We start from the raw sequence: 20,009 nt of genomic DNA on the forward strand, positions 1-20,009 counted from the left end.
TCACTGCTCATCACATTCCAGTTTGGTAACTTTTTATGTTCTAACTTCTCTTGCTACTACCATTTCTTTGTGACCTTTATTTTCTTTGGTTTCTCTGCCTTGTAACATTGATTACTGAAGAATTTGGGCTTGGCCATGACCACTCATGACCCTCACGCATCTATGCATGAGATCCTCAGCTCTGCTACTTCCTTTCCAGCTGTCTTTACTTTTTACAATTCAAACTTCAGGGAACAAGAATGTTTTCTCTCTCTTGTTTAAAAATTTTAAAATTTTGGGCGCCTGGGTGGCTCAGTTGGTTAAGCGACTGCCTTCGGCTCAGGTTGTGATCCTGGAGTCCCGGGATCGAGTCCCGCATCGGGCTCCCTGCTCGGCAGGGAGCCTGCTTCTCCCTCTGACCCTCCTCCCTCTCATGCTCTCTGTCTCTCATTCTCTCTCTCGCAAATAAATAAAATCTTAAAAAAAAAAAATGCTTTAAAAAAAAATAAAAAAAAATAAAAATTTTTAAATAATCTCAACACCCAATGTGGGGCTCAAACTCACAACCCCAAGATCAGGAGTCACACGCTCTCTGAACTGAACCAGCTAGGCGCCCCACGAATGTTTTCTGGTAGTGTTCTGTGTGTGCTTGAAAACAAGGCTTTTTTTTTTGTCTGCTTGATTCTATGAGTGTCCGAGATAGGTAGAAGTGTAGAATTTTCTACTTGTTTCTGTAATTCTATCAGTTTTTTACTTTATGTTTTGAAGTTATTTGTTGAATACATACAAACTCCCAGTTATTATCGTTTCTTAGAATAATGTTCCTTTCGTTGGTTTAAAACAGGAGCTGCAAAGTTCTTCTATAAAGAGCCAGATAGTAATACGTTGGGCTCTGCCAGCCATCCAGTCTCTGTAGCAACTACTCAAACCTGCCACTGTAATGCCAGAGCAACCACATACAAAATAAAACATTTCCTATAAAAACAGGTAGTGGGTTGGATTGGCCAGTGGGCCTCAGTTTGCTGACCCCTAGCACAAAACGCTATTACTCCTTTTAATGATTACATTTCATCTTATGTCCTATTTATTCTATTCTATGTTACAATAGCTTTCTTTTGTTGAGAATTTGCCTGATAAATCTTTACCCTTTTGTTTTCAAGCTTCTGTGTTACTTTGTTGTAGGTGTCCCTCTTCTACACATTTCGTGGATGCATTTAACGTATTGAATTCCATCTAGGAACCTGCGTTTTAATTGCTGAGTGAATGCATTACACTTACGGTGATTGCTAATATATTTGGACTTCTTTCTGTCCTCCATCTGAAAGTTCAGATCTGTCCCACCCCCAGCAGGTAGGTTAGTCATCAAACTCAAGACACAATGGACTTTAATCGAGCACGAAGTTCGCTTAGCGCTGCAGAAAACGCAGGCCGGGAAATCAGCACGCATGGCAATGGCAGTCTCCTCGGGAGCCCACGCGTGCAGGTGCTTGCTCTTCCCCACCGTCCACCCACAAGGAGCACCCTGGCACGGAGAACTCTCTCTTAGTTGCCTTCTGTTCTTTTACAACATTCCAGTCCCACAGTCACAAGGTCAGCATCATAACTTGCGGCTCTCCCGGTCCCGAGGTTTCAGAGTAGCCAAGACGGGTAACCCGCCCCTGGCTCATGGCTTTCTGTCAAGCACACTCAACACACATGACAAGGGAAACCTGAGGCCAAGGCCTGATTGGTCTTACCGGTAAGGACACAGTGGGCCACCTTAGATTCAGACACTTTATGACTCAGATAGACAGCGAAAGCAAGATTAGCCAAAGGGCCAGGTCCCTGTGGTTCTCGTCCCACAGAACAACAGGGATGACATGAAATAAAAGGGCCAGATGACAGCAGTGCAATTTGTCACCGAGGAGCCTGATCTAGGCTGCGGCCTAGTGGTTTTATCTTCTGCAGCCCTACTTGGGGGAGGCTGGCCAGAGAGCCCTGCTCCTCATTGGAACCCAGGGGGAGAAGGCAACTGTCTCAAGATAGCCTCCCAGGGAAGACAGCAGCTCCTCATAAGCCCCCCATCTTCTCCTGTTCCAGCAGGATCCCAAGACATCCGGCCAAGACTCAGATTCCCTGTGGTTCAAGCTTCTGCCTTCGTAACCTATGTGGATATATGCAAGCCTGCCATGGCAAGATCATTCCTCTATAGCTCTATCCCCTGATTCCCGTGTGTCTACTAAGATGTCTCAGGGGCCCAGGCCACTCCATACCCTCATTAGTTGTGCAGTTTGGGGCCTGAGCCTTATTTGTCTTAAGGCAGCATTGGATGAATGACCGTAACATGACTCCCAGGTGGGTGATCAGGCCCACTGAGAGTACTGGACTGCAGCCATGCTCTGCAGTCTGGAGCCGAGCCAGCTGAGTAGGTCATTCATCCAGATGCGGCAGAGATGTTGGCAAAAGCACACACCCGACCTCCCCTAGCCAGCTGAGAGCCCAGAGTAATGCCATTGTCTATCACCAATCCCACTAGAAAGCTTAGCACGATTAGCAGTCTGTGAAAAGGTATAAAAGAGTCCAAAAAAACAGGATGAAGCTGCAGGGAATCATACCAGTGTTCAGAAAGTCTCAAATGGAGGCTATTCCTTTCTGGAATCAGCAGATGCTGGTGGGTGTTGAGAGTTTTCATTTCAAGGTTCTCATTTGTCAGTGAGGGTGGTGGTGGCAGTCTGGGTGATGCTGACCAGATGCCCTGCAGACAAGAGCTGAGAGAGAGTAATGGTCCCTCCAGTCCTGACCCTTAGGGTCTAAGGTGTTTTCTTTTGCAGGGGAAGGCAGAGGGAGAGGGAGAATCTTAAGCAGACTCCACAGCCATCGCAGAGCTGGACGTGGGGCTCGATTTCACGACCCTGAGATCATGACCTGAGCTGAAATCAAGAGTTGGATGCTTAACTGACTGAGCCACCCAGGCACCCCTAAGGTGCTCTCTTCTTAATTCAACTTCCTTCAGCAAGAATCTGGTTCTGCGGTCATCCTCACGTACCTTGTGCCATCCCAGCATGCCTCCCGTCTCCTGACATGTGGGCCACATCATCACCACCTCAGGAGTTGTCACCTCATGGTCGTGATCAGACTCTTTCCAAGGAAAGGATCTCTGACAAGGCAGCCTGGAAGCCACCTTTGGAAGTAGAGATGTCTGTGGGAAGAGCCCAGCCCCGCTTCTGCCCTTGACTCACAAGGTCCTTCCTCATTGCTGGAAAAATCTCAGTCATCCTCTCTAGGCATTTCACGTCTCTGCGGCACGTCTCCTAAATTTCTCTGACTTCATCCTCCTCCCCCTTCCCCTCTCTTCCTCTGCTTCTGCCACACCAGCCTTGTTGGTGTCCCTCAAACATGCCAGATTCAGTGTCTTAACACCTCTCCACCCCCGAGATGCCTGCAGAGCTTCCTCCCCGCCTCCTTCACCTCAAAGTGATTTCACCCACTCTCTGACCACCATATAAAAGTGAGACCTCCTTTCCATCCAGCATGCTCTGTCTCCCCCTGCCTGACTTTTCCTCATAACATTACTATCCAAACACTCTCTACATAACTGTTCCAGAAGCACAGGAATCTTGCCTGCTTTTTTTTACTGTTGGATCCCCAGCCCCTACAACACTGTGGCACAGAGTGGACGCTCAATAAACAAGTGTTGAGTGAATACCTTTGGTCCAAACCAGTAAAATGAATCCAACTGAGCACAGACCATTCAGCCTTGGGACACAGACAAGTGCCTTCCCTGGGCCACAGGGCCTAGTCATGGATTCCAAGCAACACTAAGCAAAGAACTTTTGTTCATAGATTCACTCATTCGTCCATGCAACAATCATTGAACCCCCTACTATGTGCCAGGTACTATTATAGGTACTTGTTAAAGCCAAGAGTAAGACAGGGAGAAAGTCCCTACCTATATAGAGGTCACATTCCAGGGAGGAAAACAAACCAACAAATAAATGTGCTTTCCATGCATTGGGACAGGTGGCCATTTGTGATTGCTGTGCACTGACAAAGGGGTTTATGGATCACACTGTCTAGTTTTGACAATGCTAACCCTCACCAACAAGGGCAAGTGTGTTACAAAGATGCCTGCAAAAAAATCCTACACAGAAGTGTTACTAACTCACAAGCGCAAGCTACCCAACGAAACCCTGGTGATGAAATTTTTCTAGCCTCTGGAGGGAGCTCCTCATCAGCCAAAATAAGATGCCATGGAAAATGCTTTTAGAAAACGGATGTTTTGAAACATTTCCTTTACATGATTTTGTTGCCAAAAAGTTCACTCACAAAAACTCTTATAGCTGAACACTTAAAACTTTGAAAATATAATTTCCTCATCTATTTATCATTTACGTATCTCTCACCTCTACCCCCCTCAAATTGTATTAGTTGTCAGTGTTCAGGACAAAAGAATTAACCAACAAACTGTTAGATGTATGAAATGCAGGGATAATAGGATCATTATTGTAAGAGATTTCAACATCATTAACCAAAACTAAGGACATAGGGGAACTGAATAAATAATAAACAAAATTCATGAGACACATGCAGAACTTTAGATTTTTCAAATAGAGTAATCACTTATTTCATACATCCACAGAATATTTACAAAGAAGTGGCACACACCTGGCCAGCAAGAAAAGCTTAATTTACAAGTATAATCAGTGATCATGTCTAGGGTTATGTCAGAAACAAATAAGTTAAAATTTTTTAAAAGTCTCATCTCATTGGAAATTAAGGAAAACCTTCGATGGAAGGCAAAACCAAAATAAAATTGCAAACTACCAAAAGAGCAAAAAGAAAAAGAAGACTACTTCTTTTTTTTCTGAGAAGAGACTATTTCCTAACAAAGCCTGGGCTTGGAGGGCTGTCATAGTCTCGAATGCCTCCAATTATCAAGAAAGATAGACCAAAAATGTGGAAACCCAGTACTCATCCCTCAAATGAAAACAAAAACAGAAACAACAGAAGAATCCAAAAGAAATGACAGGGGCACCGGCTCAGTTGGTTAAGCGGCTGCTTTCAGCTCAGGTCATGATCCTGGGGTCCTGGGATCGAGCCCCACGTACGGCTCCCTGCTCAGTGGAGAGCCTGCTTCTCCCTCTCCCTCTGCCTGCTGCTCTGCCTACTTGTCCTCTCTCTCTATCTGTCAAATAAATAAATAAAATCTTTAAAAAAAAAGAAATGAGGACAAAGGAGATAATAATAATTTTTAAAAGCTCAAATTACTGAAACAGAAACCCTCCCCCTTCAAAAAAAAAAAAAAACACAGGAAAGATAAATGAGCTTAAAAGCTGTTATTTGAAAAAGACTAATAAAATAGATAAACATCTATGAGCCAGATTTTTTAAAAAAGAGAGAGGGTAAAAATATACAAGATAAGAAATGAGAGCTGGGGAATGACTACAGATGTGGGGAAGATTAAAATTATTTGGAGAGAATACTCTGTGCAATTTTATGGCTAACCAAATTTGAAACTATTGAGGAAATGGATGATTTCCTAGCAAAACATATATTATCAAAATCAACCCAAGAACATTTGAAAACTTGAATAGATCAATTACCACAGAAGATTATATTTATTATGTATTAAATATTGCCTGGGAACCAGATGGTTTCATGGCTGAGTCTTATTTAACATTTACAGAGGCGACAATTCCAAATCTATTTAAATGATTCCACATAATAGAAAAAAAAGAAGGAAAACTCTCCAGTTCATTTCATGAAGCCAACTTAACATTAACACCAAACCTGATAAAGATAGGCCCCAAAAAGAAAGCTAGATAGACCAGGGGTTGGCAAACTTTTCCTGTAAAGAGCTAAGTAGTCTATATTTAAGGTTTGCAGGCCATACGGTGCCTGTTACAATTACTCAACTCTGTGCTGGAGCACAAAGACAGCCACAGATATTACGTAAATAGATGAGTGTGGTAGTGTTCCAATAAATCTTTATTATGGATACTGAAATTTGATATCATTTTCAAGTGTCACAAAAGATTATTCTTCTTCTGGTTGTTTTTTTCTTTCCTCAGCCATTTAAAAATGTGAAAACCATTCTTAGGTCGTGGGTTGTACCAAAATGGGCATTGAGCCAAACTTGGCCTGGCCATGGAGGGTGGGTGGGTGGGGCAATATTTTGCTGACCAATGACCAATGTAATAGCCCATTCTCACTAATCATTGTAGATGTAAAAATGTAAAATAAAACATTACCAGATAGAATCCAGCAATATGTCAAAAGAATAATACAATAAGATTAAACAAAGTTTATTCCAGGAATGGCTTGATATCAGGAAGAATTAGTGTATGTCCTTAGTGAACAATTTAAAGGAAAAATGAATAGCCTCTTGATCAAATCAATATATGCCAAAAGGATGCTTATAAAGTTCAGCAGCTAATCTTAATAACATTCTGGATAAAACTGGAATAGGAAGAAACTACTTAAAACTGATGAAAACTTATTTTGTTTTGCTTGAGGCAAACAGCATTCTAAATGGTGGTGGGAAAGAAAACTATTACCAATAAAATTACCAATAAAATCAGGAACCTGACAGGGATGCCTATCATTCCTATTATATACAGCGTTTTGGTTCCAGCAAATGCAATAGAATGGGAAAATCAGTATAAATTTTGAAAAGGAAATAAAAATTATTTCTTTCTGCTGCTGATATGATCATATACCTAGAAATTCCAAGAGAATCTAATGAGAAAAAACAATCAATGAGAAATAATAGAACATTTGATATGTGGCCTGATATAAAATAAATATATAGAAATCAATGGTGTTTCTCTGTATTAATAGTAACCAAATTGAAATTGGGTTGGATAAAACATTCCATCCACAACAACAACAACAAACTATTAAATACTTAAGAATAAATTAAAATGTAAGGACAAAAACAACATAAAATAGGGTGGAGTGATATAGGACCAAAGTTTTTATCTACTATTGAAACTAAATCGAACTAATTTGACTAGGTTGTTATAATTTAAGATGCTAATTGTAATCCTCAGAGTGACACTAACAAAACATTAAAAAATATATAGTAAAGGAAACAAGAAAGGAATCAAAATGGTAAACTAAAAAAATCTAACACAAAAGAAGGCAGTAAGGGAGGAATTAAAAAAAAAAAAAACACAAGGATATGACATATAGAAAACAAACAGCAAAATGGCAGAAGGAAGTTCTTTCATATCAATGATTACATTAAACAGATTAAACTCTCCAATCAAAAAGCACAGGATGGCAGAATAGATTTAAAAACAAAACAGTGTACCTGAGTGGCTCGGTTAAGCGTCCAATTCTTGATTTTGGCTCAAGTCATGATCTCAGGGTTGTGAGATCAAACCCCATGTCAGGCTCTGCGCTGGGCATGGAGCCTGCTTAAGATTGTCTCCCTCTCCTTCTGTCCCTCCCCCTTTCTCCCTCTCTAAAATTTAAAAAAAAACAACCACATGGTCCACTATATTCTGTCTACGAGACACTCTCTTTGCATCCAAAAACACACGTTGAAAGTGGAAGGATGGAAAAAGATATCCCAGGCAAATCATATACCAAAAGAGATCTGGGTAGATATACTGACATCAGACACAGTAGACTTTAAGACAAAAATTGTATAAGAGATAAAAAAGACATTATATAGTGATACAAGGGTCAATCTATCAAGAATATGTAATAATTATAAACACATATGCACATAACGAGAGTTCCAAAATATAGGAAACAAAACCTGACAGAAATCTTGGGAGAAATAGAAAGTTCAACAATAATAGTTGGAGACTAACCAATAGATCAATTAGACAAAAGATGGACAAGGAAATGGAAAATGTGGACATCACTATACAGCAACCAGACCTGACGGACCTTTACAGAACACCCCACCCAACAACAGCAGAACACCCATTCTCCTGGAGGGCATGTTAAACATTCTTCAGGACAGACCATACGTTAGACGACAAAACAAGTCTCAATAAATTGAAAATGACTGAAATCATACAGAGTATCTTTTCTGACCACAATGGAATGATAATAGAAATATGTATGAATAGCAGAATATTAATAAAAATTAATCATTCATAATAGAAGGAAATCTGGGGGTGTCTGGGTGGCTCAGTCGTTAAGTGTCTGCCTTGGGGTCAGGTCATGATCCCAGGATCCTGGGATCGAGCCCCGCATCGGGCTCCTTGCTTCGCGGGAAGCCGCTTCTCCCTCTCCCACTCCCCCTGCTTGTGTTCCCTCTCTCGCTATGTCTCTCTCTGTCAAGGAAATAAATAAAATCTTTTTAAAAAAATAGAAGGGAATCTGGAAAATTCACCACTTTGTGGAAATCAAAAACACACTTTTAGGGGCACCTAGGTGTCTCAGTCAGTTACGCATCCGACTCTTGATTTTGGCTCAGGTCATGATCTCAGGGTCATGAGATCGAACCCAACAACAGGCTCAGTGCTCAGCTCGGAGTCTGCTTGAGGTTCTCTTTCTCTCTCCCTCTGCCCCTCTCCCAGCTCACACATGTGCACGTGCTCTCTAAATAAATAAATAAAATCTTTAAAAAAACAAAAACAAACCACACTTTTAAACGACTAATGGGTCAAAAAGAAATCACAAGAAAAATTAGAAAATACCTTTATATGATTTTTAAAAAACCCACAACATCCCCAAATGAGGGGTGGTGCTCAGAGGGAAATTTAGAGCTATAAATGCCTCAATTAAAAAAGAAGAAGTATCTCGGGGCACCTGGCTAGCTCAATTGGAAGAGCGTGTGACTCTTGATCTCAGGGTCATGAATTCAAGCCCCATGTTCAGGGTAGAGCTTACTTAAATAAATAAACTTTTTATTTTATTTTTTTAAAGATTTTATTTATTTATTTGAGAGAGAGAGCACAAGCAGGGGGAGTGGCAGAGGGAGAGGGAGAAGCAGGCTCCCCGCTGAGCAGGGAACCCAACGAGGGGCTCCATCCCAGGACCCTGAGATCATGACCCGAGCCGAAGGCAGACACTCAACTGACTGAGCCACCCAGGGGCCCCTACTTAAATAAATAAACTTTTAAAAAAGACTATTTCAAGTTAATAAACTTCCACTTCAAAAAACTAGAAAAAAGAAGAGCAAACTAAACGCAAAGGAAGCAGGACAGAAATAAAGATTAGAGCTGAGATGAACAAAATAGAAAATAGAAAAACAACAGGTATGCTTGGGTAGCTCAGCCGGTTAAGCATCTGACTCTTGGTTTTGGCTTGGGTTGTGATCTCAGGGTCATGAGATCACGCCCTGCACTGGGCTCTGTGTTGGGCATGGAGTCTGCTTGGGATTCTCTCTCCCTCTTGAGAGCCTCTGCCCCTCCCGCTCATGTTCTCTTTCTCTCAAATAAATAATCTTTTTAAAAAAGAAAAGCAACAGATCAATAAAACCAAAAGTTGATTCTCTAAAAAGACTAAGAGAATTTACAAACATTTTGCTAGACAGAACAAGGGAAAAGAGAAAAGACTCAAATTACTAAAATCAGGAATGAAAGTGGGGACCTGGGGCTCCTGGGTGGCTCGGTCAGTTGATCATCTGCCTTCGACTCAGGTCGTGATTCCAGGGTCTTGGGATCGAGTCCCACATTGGGCTTCTTGCTCAGCAGGGAGCCTGCTTCTCCCTCTACCTGCCTCTCCCCCTGCTTGTGCTCTCTCTCTCTCTCTGACAAATAAATAAATAAAATCTTGTTAAAAAAAAGAAAGTGGGGACCTTATAAAATAAAAAAGATCATAAGAGAGTCTTATAAAAAACTGTATGCCAGCAAATTAGATAACCAAGGTGAAATAGGCAAATTCCTGGACAAAAACAAAGAACCAAAACTGACTAAAGAAGAAATAGAAAATCTGAAAAGGCCTATAACAAGGAAAGAGATTGAAGCAGTAATTTAAAAATTTCCAATAAAGAGAAGTCCTGGACCAGTTGACTTCATTGGTGAATTTTATCAAACATTAAAGAACTGATACCATTCATTCTAACATGCTTCCCAAAAACAGAAGAGAAGGGAACCCTCCCTAATTCATTCTTTGAGGCCAATATTGCCATGATACCAATGCCAGACAAAGATACCATCAGACAAAAAAAAAAGCTTAAAGACCAACAACAATTATAAGTGCAATGCAAAACCCTCAGCAAAATACTAGGAAATCAAATCCAAGAGCATATTTAAAGGATTATACACTGTGATTTAATGGGATTTATCGCAGGAATGCAAGCAAGGTAGGTGCAACATATGAAAATCTACGTTAATAGAATAAAGGGGGGAAATCACATGATCATCTCAACTGATAAAAAAGAATTTGACAAAATCTAATAGCCCTTCATGGTAAAAAAAAAAAAAAAAATCAATAAACTAGGAATAGAAGGAAGTTTCTCAACCCGATAAAGGGCAGCTACGAAAAGCCCACAACTGACATCATACTTAACGGTGAAAGACTGAAAGTTTTTTCTCTAAGATGAGGAGTAGACAAAGATATCAGCTCTCATCACTGCTATTCAACAAAGTACTGGAAGTTTTAACCAAGGCAATTAAGCAAGAAAAAGAACTAAAATGCATCCAAACTGGAAACGTAGAGGTAAAACTATCTCTACTTGCAGATGACATGATCTTACATATAGAAAATGCTAAAGAATCCACCAAAAAATTATTACAGTTAATAAACTAATTCAGCAAAGTTGCAATACAAAATAAACACACAAAAATCATTTGTATTTCTATACACCAGTAATGGAAAATTCAGAAATGAAATTAAGGATATAATTATATTTATAGTAGCATCAAAAAGAATAAAAATACTTAGGAATAAATTTAACCAAGCAGGTGCAGGACTTGTACGCTTAAAACTATAAAACCTTGTTTAAAGAAATTAAAGGAGACCTAAATACATGGAAAGATATTCTGTGTTCATGGGTCAGAAGACTTAATATTCCCCAAATTGATTTACAGAGTCAACATTATCCCTTTCATTTCCACTGCTTTTTTTTTTTTTTTAGAGAAATGGAAAGCTGATCTTCAAGTTCATATGGAATTGCAAAGGTCTCAGAATAGCCAAAACAATCTTGAAAAAGATAAATTTGGAGGACACAAACTTCTTAATTTGAAAACTTACTGCATTGCTACAGTAATCAAGATGGTGTGGTACTGGTATAAAGACAGACATGTAGATCAATGGATTAGAATTGAAAGACTAGAAACAAACCTATAGCTCTATGTTCAATTAATTTTCAATAAGGCTACCAAGACTCAGGGGAAAGAATAATCTCTTCAGCAAATGGTGCCGGGACAACTGGGTAACCCCCTGCAAAAGCATGGAGTTGGATTCTTATCTCACAGCATATATAAATATTAACTCATAATTGAAGTCCTAAAGGTAAGAAATAAAACTATAAAACTCTTGGAAGAAAGAACAGGAGTAAATCTTTACAACCTTGGATTTGGCAGTGGATTCTTAGCTATGACACCAAAGCACAACCAACAGAAGAAATAGATTAACTGGATGTCATCAAAATTAGGAACTATTGTGCATCAGAGGACATTATGAGGAAAGTGAAAAGACAACCTGCAAAATGGGAGAAAATATTTTCAAATCATATATCTGATAAGGACCTAGTGTCCAGAATATATAAAGAGCACTTACAACTCAACAACAAAAAGACAAAGAAGCCAATTAAAAAGTGGTCAACAGACTTGAACAGGCATTTCTCCAAAGAAAAATAGACAAATGCCCCAAAAGCACATGAAAAGATGTTCAACATCATTTATCGTAGGGAAATGCAAATCATAACCCCAAATGAGATGCTATAGTATTTAAAAATGGGAAATAATGAACATTGGCAAGCATGTGGAGACTGGTGGGAATGTAAAATGGTCTGGCTGCTGTGGAAAACAGTTTGGTGGTTCCTCAAAGGGTTAAACACAGAATTCCCACATGACCCAGCAATTCCACTCCTGGGTATATAACTAAAAGAACTGAAAACAGGTGTTCAAACCAATACTTGTACACAAATGCTCAGGGCAATACTATTCCAATCACCAAAGAGTGAAAATCACTCAAATACCTGGCAAGTTATGAATGGATACACAAAATGTGGTCTATCCATGCAGTGGAATAGTATTTAGCTACAGAAAGGAATTGAAGAAGGACTGACACGTGCTATATATGCCATGGACGAACCTGGAACACAAGCTAAGTGAAAGAAGCCAGTCATAAAAGGCATGTGGTCTCTGATTCCATTTATATGCAACATCTGGAATAGGCACATCCATAGAGACTAAAAGCAGATTCACGGTTGCCAGGGCCTGGGGTGGCAGAAGGGTGATGGGAAGTGACTGCGTAATGGCTACATGGTTTCTGTCTGGGGGGACGAAATTAGAACGAAAACAAGTTGAAAACAGAAACTGGAAGTAGATATGGGCGATGGTTGTACAACACGGTGTGGGTACTAATAGTCATTCAATTATATACTTTAAAATGGTTAAAAATGGTCAATGTTATGTTCTATGATTTTTACCCCAATTGACTTAAAAAGATACATAACAACACTCAAAACAGTTTTACATTTCTTTAGGTACATATAAAGGCATAACTCATTGTCTAGGATGCCCTCCTAGCGGGGAACAGTAATAATGTAAAGGATTGCCAAGGGAAATTTCAGCTTGAAATGTATGTATTTCAGTATGAAATGTATGAATTAAAAATAAATTATTTGGGGGGCGCCTGGGAGGCTCAGTCGGTTAAACATCTGACATTGGCTCAAGTCATGATCCCAGGGTCTTGGTTGGGATCCAGCCCCACATTGAGCTCTCTGCTCAGCGGGGAGTCTGCTTCTCCCTCTCCCTCTGCCCCTCTGCCCCACTTGTGTTTTCTCTCTCTCAAATAAATAAGTAAAATCTTAAAAATAAATAAATAAATAAATAAATAAATAAATAAATAAATAAATTTTAATAGAAAATTTAAGCTAGTCTGTGCATGGTATAAATTCCGGAGGAAGAGCTTCAGGGGCAAATTTCATGGGAAATTCACTTTCCACCTTATATATTTCTGCATTATTTGAAATTTTAGCAACAGGTATACCATATTTATAATCAGAGCAAGAAATCAAGCAGAAGAGAGCTGGAAGCTGGGGAGGGGAGAACTGATGAAACGGAGACCAAGGCTCGTGCAATGTGATCTGACCCCTCAGCCTCATCTGCTGCCACTTTGTAAATACCTGCAAAAAAGTGAACATAAAGGGATGAGCAGATTTTTCCAGAGACTTCTAAGAAGGAGACAAAGCCAGAATATTCTGGCAACAACCCAACCAGGCCAGAGTTGGAGTAGGGGAGAGATCCACAAGGAATAGTGGGATCTGGCATCTTGACCATGGCAACCTGGCCCAGATGAACTGAGTCTCAGAGCACCGGCCACACCCCTAGCCTGTGGATCCCTTCTGCACAGTCTGGCGGACCGGGCTGGGAGTGGATGGATCCCTGATGCCCCCTGATGCACAGTTAGTGCAGCAATGGAGGCCTTTGAGAGACTGATACCAGCGCTGGTGACTGACAGTCATTAAAGGAAGCAATAGGGTCTGCCGCCTAGGACTTTTAACATGATGCAAGAGTGGTTGTGTGGTTGACAACAGGGTCAGAACCTGTGAGACACCCAATGGCCAGTGCCTCAAATACACAAAAACAGGAACCACAGACAGAGCATAGCCCAACAAGCAGTGGGCCCCCAGCAAACCCACATGCAGAAAAATGAATGCTAGGACACATGCTAAAGCCAGAGCCAGAACGGCCTTCCAAATCCCAAAGGACTCCCAGCATCTCTGCATCACCTGCGTCTGCACTTCTGGTCCTAACTCTGAATCCTAGAAACGCAGCTTTCCCTGAGCTCCCAGGAGACCTGGCTGCACAAGGCAGGGCAGAGCCAGGTTTTGTGGGACCTGAAGCTTACATAATTTGGAAGTCCTACTTTAAGAAAAAGAATGCAAAATTAGAGGCTTAAAATTAGGCAAGTGAGTATGTAGGACAAACAAAGAAATCACAACAAATTGTAAATTTTCAAAACTTGGCAAATACCAAAACATAACATAATGTTTATATTAAGTCACTGTCCCACTTCTATCATGTTTTTCCAACATTTTTTTGCAGCATAATCTGCGATTACTTCTTCGTATGATTTTGCAATATCATTTTTTTTAAGATTTTATTTATTTATTTGATAGAGAGAGACACAGCGAGAGAGGGAACACAAGCAGGGGGAGTGAGAGAGGGAAAAGCAGGCTTCCCGCCGAGCAAGGAGCCCGATGCGGGGCTCGATCCCAGGACCCTGTGACTATGACTTGAGCCGAAGGCAGACGCTTAACAACTGAGCCACCCAGCGCCCCTGCAATATCATTTTTGATAAAAATGTGTTTTTTATGGATGCTCCAGATGCATAAAATGTTATTTCTCATGCTGCCTTATGCACTGTTCATAGTAGCTCTACTAGTTGCTGCCCTGAAATCATAGGAATTCTGATCAATTCTCTTTCATAAAATTCAAGCCAAAATAAGAATGTATGTTTTATAATTGTCTCACTGCATTATCAAGTATATTCCCAACAAGACAAAACTTCAGTTTTAATCAGGCATCAGTTGAGAACAGAATCTTCCATTTATGGTTTTACATAAATGGATAACAGGAAGAACTTTCTACAGACCGACTCGTCTCCACACTTTTCAAACCTCCCTTTCCCTCCCCCGCCCACCTACTTCTGGTGCCAGGCGCTGGAGGACACGTTCATATCATTCACACCACCGTAGCAGCCTTTGTTCCCGCAAATTCATCCCGTGGCACGGTAACTGGTAGGAGCCATCTCCTAGCTGAATGGCTAGCAAGGACATGTCTAATTCCAGGCGTGCCTGTGAACCAGATAAATCTGCCTCATTTAACCCAAACTAAGTACGCACATCCTAGCTCTGCTTCTCCTTAGTCATGTCCCCAAAGGGGCTGCAGCCCGTCCCCCCCCCCACCATAGAAGGGCGACAAAGGGCGTCAGAGAGGCAGAGACAGAGGCCCTCTCCAATTGCAGCTAAAGGATTTTGCTTTCACAAATTTTACATGAAATCATACTTGCCTGTGAACACAGTGCTTGGGGGCCCTCCCACGGGCTCTCCCACTTAAGCTTCCGGAAATCCAAACTGCCTGTGGGTATTCCTAAAGTAAAACCCCTTACTTGAAGGAGAGTTGTGTGCCTCTCTCTTTGCTGCCACCAGCAGGAGCAGAAAGAAGTGACTGGAAGGTGTAGAAAGAGCAGGACTTAAGATGCCAGTGGGGTCTGAGGAAAATACTGCAAGCAAGAGATAACAGCAGGCCCCCCAAATGACGGGAACCAACAAATGAGGGGACTGGTCAGTCCGTAAGGAGACACGAACAAGAGGAGAGAGATGTGGCAAAAATGTGTATGGATAAGGCCTGATGAGGGGGGAGCCTTGTGTGCAGGTGGGCGGAGTCTAATGGGGGGGTGACTAACAGTTGAGGGCGGGGCCAAAGACTAAGGTATCCTAACTGATAGATGAGTGGACTCTGAAGACCGGGGCCATGGACACACAAAATGTGAGTAAGGCCCGCATGGCCGGGGTCTGCCTGGCGGATGATGAGCAGTGACTACAGATGAGTGGGAGACTGGAAATAAGGTGGATGGGCCTGGAAACGAGGGGGCAGGGCCACTTGTGCCGGGCCCCCTTTGTTCCCAGCACCACAGACGGGGACAGCAAGGGGAGGGTACCCCACTGAGCATGTCCGTGTTCTTCCCTCCCCTGATCAGTCAGAGAAGGCAGCCGTAAAGATTCAGTCATGGTGGCGTGGCAACATGGTGCGCCGGACGTTACTGCACGCGGCACTCAGGGCCTGGGTCATCCAGTGCTGGTGGAGGTCGATGCAGGCCAAGATGCTGGAGCAGAGACGGCGCCTGGCACTAAGACTCTACACCTGCCAGGAGTGGGCAGTGGTGAAGGTGCAGGCCCAGGTTCGAATGTGGCAGGCCCGCAGACGGTTTCTCCAGGCACGCCACGCAGCCTGCATCATCCAGTCTCACTGGCGCTGGCATACCAGCCAAACCCGGGGCCTGATCCGGGGCCGCTATGAGGTCAAAGCCAGCCGGCTGGAGCTGGACATCGAAATCCTCTTGACCTAGGGAGCTAGCAGAGCCAAGGAGACTGGATCTCTCTTCCAATAAAGACACTTACTGACCACGGTCTTGCCCTTTGGAAATCAGACCCATAAAAGAGGGATCGGCCCCTAAATAATGGTCTAGAGCCCGTCTCAGGGCACGCCACCCTAGGTCCTTGCACCTACTGCAAACCTGAGCCATCTTGCACCCAAAAGAGACCCCAGGGGCCCAGGATAGGCTCTGACACCTTAGCCAGCCTGATCCCAGCTCCACAAGCAGGGCTATGCACTGGGCTGAATCTTTCTGCAGCCCCTCCCTGGGCTTCTCCATTCAGGGGAGGACACCAGAGAGTCAGGCCGCAGCCAGAGCCGGCTGGGAAGGCCAGGATTCCACAGCCCTGTGCAGGGCAGGGCCCTCAGGGCCGGTGCAGGCTTGGCAGGGAGCCAGGAGGACAGGGCACCCAGCTGAGTAACAGCAGGCCAGGCGCTGTGCCCCACTGGGGGATAGTCTGCCAGAGTCAGCCCTGGGGAAGGCCGGGGCAGGAACTGAGGAGCAGCAAGCTGTGCCTGCCCGTTCGGCCCCAGGGCCTGAGACAAGGCTTCCCTCCCCTCTGCCGGCCTCTCCCTGAGAGAACCAGGCGCGGTGAGGGAGGGGAGAGAAAGCAAAGGGAGGTGGGGCTAAGGAAACAAGCGGAGGGAGAGTAGGGGTGGGCGGGGGAAGGACTGTCCCAATGCCACTGGAAGTCATTGGTTTGGGGATACAACCTCTAAATCTTACCACATCCTCAGAAGCAGCTGTTCTGGCATCCCCCCCAAGATCCCCCATATTGGCCCCAACCCTCCCACAGACGGCTACAGCCTCTGCAAGACCTGCCTCCAGGGGGTGCCAATGGGCCTCCGAGGGCTGAGTCTCCTGCTAACACTGAGCCCTCTAGGGTCAGCCCTCTGTGTACCAGTCTCTCACAGCCTCTGCTTTAGCATTAAAGCAGGTCCCTCCGCTCTTTGTCTCTGAACCTGCCTCCTGGAAGCCTGAGGCTCGTGACCCTCCCTAGGGGTCTGCGATGGGTGGCCTTGCCTGAGGGGTGGGAGGACCAGTTGGAGAGGTGTACAGATGTCAGAGGTCCTCATGGGCCTTGCAGCTGGGTAAGGCTTTCCCTCCCCTCAGGGACGCCTGTGTGCGTGCGTGTGTGCGGACGTGTGTGTGTTTGGGGCTGAGGGGAGGGTGTCTCCAGAACAACTGTGGCAGGTCTGGGGGTTCAGGGATCAGTCTGACACCCAATGCCTTCAGTAGCTGCAGGTGGCAATGATGCAGCCAGGTACCTTGCTCTTCCAAAGGAGCCCCTTCAGGAACTTTGGACATGGCTCTCATCTGCCCGCCTTGCAGGAGTGAGTGGTAGGAGACTAGTTAGGTCTGCGTGCTGAACATGATGGAATTCTGCATGACTATGCCTGCAGGCGCCACCCCTGCAGTGAGAAGTAGTTAAATCCAAGGTTGGCAAGGCTTTAAGTCTCTGATTCTCAACCTACAGTGGACATTGGAATCCTCTGGGACACAAAACATACCAACGCCTGGGCCCACCCAGAGATTCTGCTTTAAGTAGTCTGGGGAGAGGCCTGGACACTGGAATTCAGTGTGCAGCCACGATTTGGAATCCGCTGAGTTAAGCCCTTCCCAGGCCCAGGCAGAGGAAGTGAATGAAACATAGGATGGGAGTCCACAGAAAGGATCGCCTTAGGGGCCTGGTCAGCTAGCGTTGGCCTGGGTGGGGGGAGCCACGGATACATCTTCGACAGAGGTAAGGCTGCAGGTGGGGCTTTCAGGGGCAGACACCCTCATGGAACATCACAGACCCTCCCTTCTCTTCCCCACTGTCATTGAGAATTGGGCTGCTGAAGGAACTCTCCCTTACACTAACAGAATTGAGGTTTGGGGGGGGGGGTGATGCTTGCAGACTTGGGACAGGAGGGGGCCTGAGGGCACTCTGGAGGACTTTGTATCCCCATTCTTGCTCCTCTCCCAGGTGACACTGTGTCCCCAAGAGATATGTGCCCTAGGCCTGATCAACAAAGAAATATATTGACCCTCAGACTGGTCCAGCATACTGGGCCCCTAAGAAGATAGTTCAGCAAGTGGGCCCATCCCCTACTGGTCCCTTCCAGCCCTGAAAAAGGATTCCCAGGTGGCTTTTCATCTCCTTGCTCCCAGGATGCCCATCCCATGCTCTCAAGCCCCTCACCCGATACATCTCCAACCTCAGTTCTGATCCCACCATTCAGGGTCTCCATCCTGCCTTGTCTTCTGCTTCTCTCCGTCCCACATGGCAAACCCAAAATGAGATGGCACTGTGCAATTTCAAGATTTACAGTAAAGCTACAGTAATCAAGACAGTGTGGTATTGTTGAAAGAACAGACAAATAGATCAATGGGATGGAAGAGAGAGCTCAGAAATAGGCCCACACAGATACAGTCAACTGAACTTTGAAAACAGAGCAAAGGCAATCCAACGGAGAAAGTCTTCACAACAAATGATGTTGAAAAAACTGGGCATCCACATGCAAAAAAAAAGTGAAGCTAGTCATAGAGCTTACACCCATCACAAAAATTAACTCAAAATGGATCACAGAAGTGTAGTGCTCCTAGAGAAATGAAAGAAATTACTCACAAGCTGGATTTCATTAAAATAAAAACTTCTGTTCTGCAAAAGACACTGCTGAGAGAATGAAAAGACAAGCTGCAAACTGGAAGAAAATATTTGCAAAAGACACATCTGATAAAGATTTGTTAACTAAAAAAGACAAAGGACCCTGAAAACTCAACACTAAGAAAATGAACAACTCATTAAAAATTAAGAAAAGCCCTGAGCAGATACTTCCCCTGAAAAGATGTACAGATGGCAAATTGGCCTATTAAAAGATGTGCAACATCATATGTTATTACAGAATTGAAAATTAAAAATGAAATAACCTTATACATCTATTATTAGAAAGTCTAAAGTCCAAAACACCGACAGCACCAAATGCTGATAAGGATGTGGAGCAACAGGAACTCTCATTCAGTGCTGGTGGGAATGCTAAATGGCACAGCCACTCTGGAAGACAGTGTGGCAGTTTAATACAAAACTAAAGTAGGCTGCCCATGTGATCCAGCAATTGAGCTTCTTTGAATTTACTCAAGTGAGTTGAAAACATATGTCTACACAAAAATCTGCGTATGAATGTTTAGAGCAGTTGTATTCATAATTGTCAAAAGTTGAAAGCAACCAAGAAGTCCTTCCAAAGGGTAAACTGATAAACTTACTGCGGTACATCCACACCACAATGGAATATTTAGTGAGAAAAAGAAATGAGCTGTCAAGCCACGAAAAAGACATGGAGGAAACTTAAATGCATATTGTGAAGTAAAAGTGGTCTGCAAAGGCTACATATTACATGATTCCAACTATATGACATTCTGGAAAAGGCAAACTATAGAGAGGGTAAATGATTGGCAGGTGTTTTGTGGAGGGAATGAGGGATAAATAGGTGAAGCATAGGAGAGTTTTATGGTATTAGAACTATTCTGGGGGCGCCTGGGTGGCTCAGTCATTAAGCGTATGCCTTCGGCTGAGGTCATGATCCCAGGATTGTGGGATCGAGCCCTGCATCAGGCTCCCTGCTCTGCGGGAAGCCTGCTTCTCCCTCTCCTGCTCCCCCTGCTCTCTCTGTCAAATAAATAAAAATAAAAAATAAATTAAAAAAAGAACTATTCTGTATGATATTATAAATGCAGATACATGAAATTATATATTTGACAAAAACCATAGAGCTACATACACAAAGTGAACTCTAATATAAATTATGGACTTTAGTTAATAATAATGTATCAAT

The 20,009-nt window shown here is 43.3% G+C and overlaps 1 protein-coding gene across 1 annotated transcript; it reads left to right on the forward strand.

The window, feature by feature from the left end:
- The first annotated feature begins 15,387 nt into the window (after window positions 1–15,387).
- IQCF6 (IQ motif containing F6) lies at window positions 15,388–18,301 on the forward strand. Its single transcript, XM_034997192.1, has one exon. It carries the CDS (start codon window positions 15,844–15,846, stop codon window positions 16,165–16,167), a length of 324 nt encoding a protein of 107 aa, XP_034853083.1. The 5' UTR covers window positions 15,388–15,843; the 3' UTR covers window positions 16,168–18,301.
- Window positions 18,302–20,009: the final 1,708 nt, after the last annotated feature.

The sequence above is a fragment of the Mirounga leonina genome, unplaced genomic scaffold (genome assembly GCF_011800145.1).
Source record: "Mirounga leonina isolate KUSES-001 unplaced genomic scaffold, KU_Mleo_1.0 Mir_94, whole genome shotgun sequence".
NCBI lineage: Eukaryota > Metazoa > Chordata > Mammalia > Carnivora > Phocidae > Mirounga > Mirounga leonina.

What these genes read in the sequence shown, in the direction of transcription:
- IQCF6 (XM_034997192.1), top strand. Translation starts at nt 15,844, where the DNA reads ATGGTGCGCCGGACGTTACTGCACGCGGCACTCAGGGCCTGGGTCATC.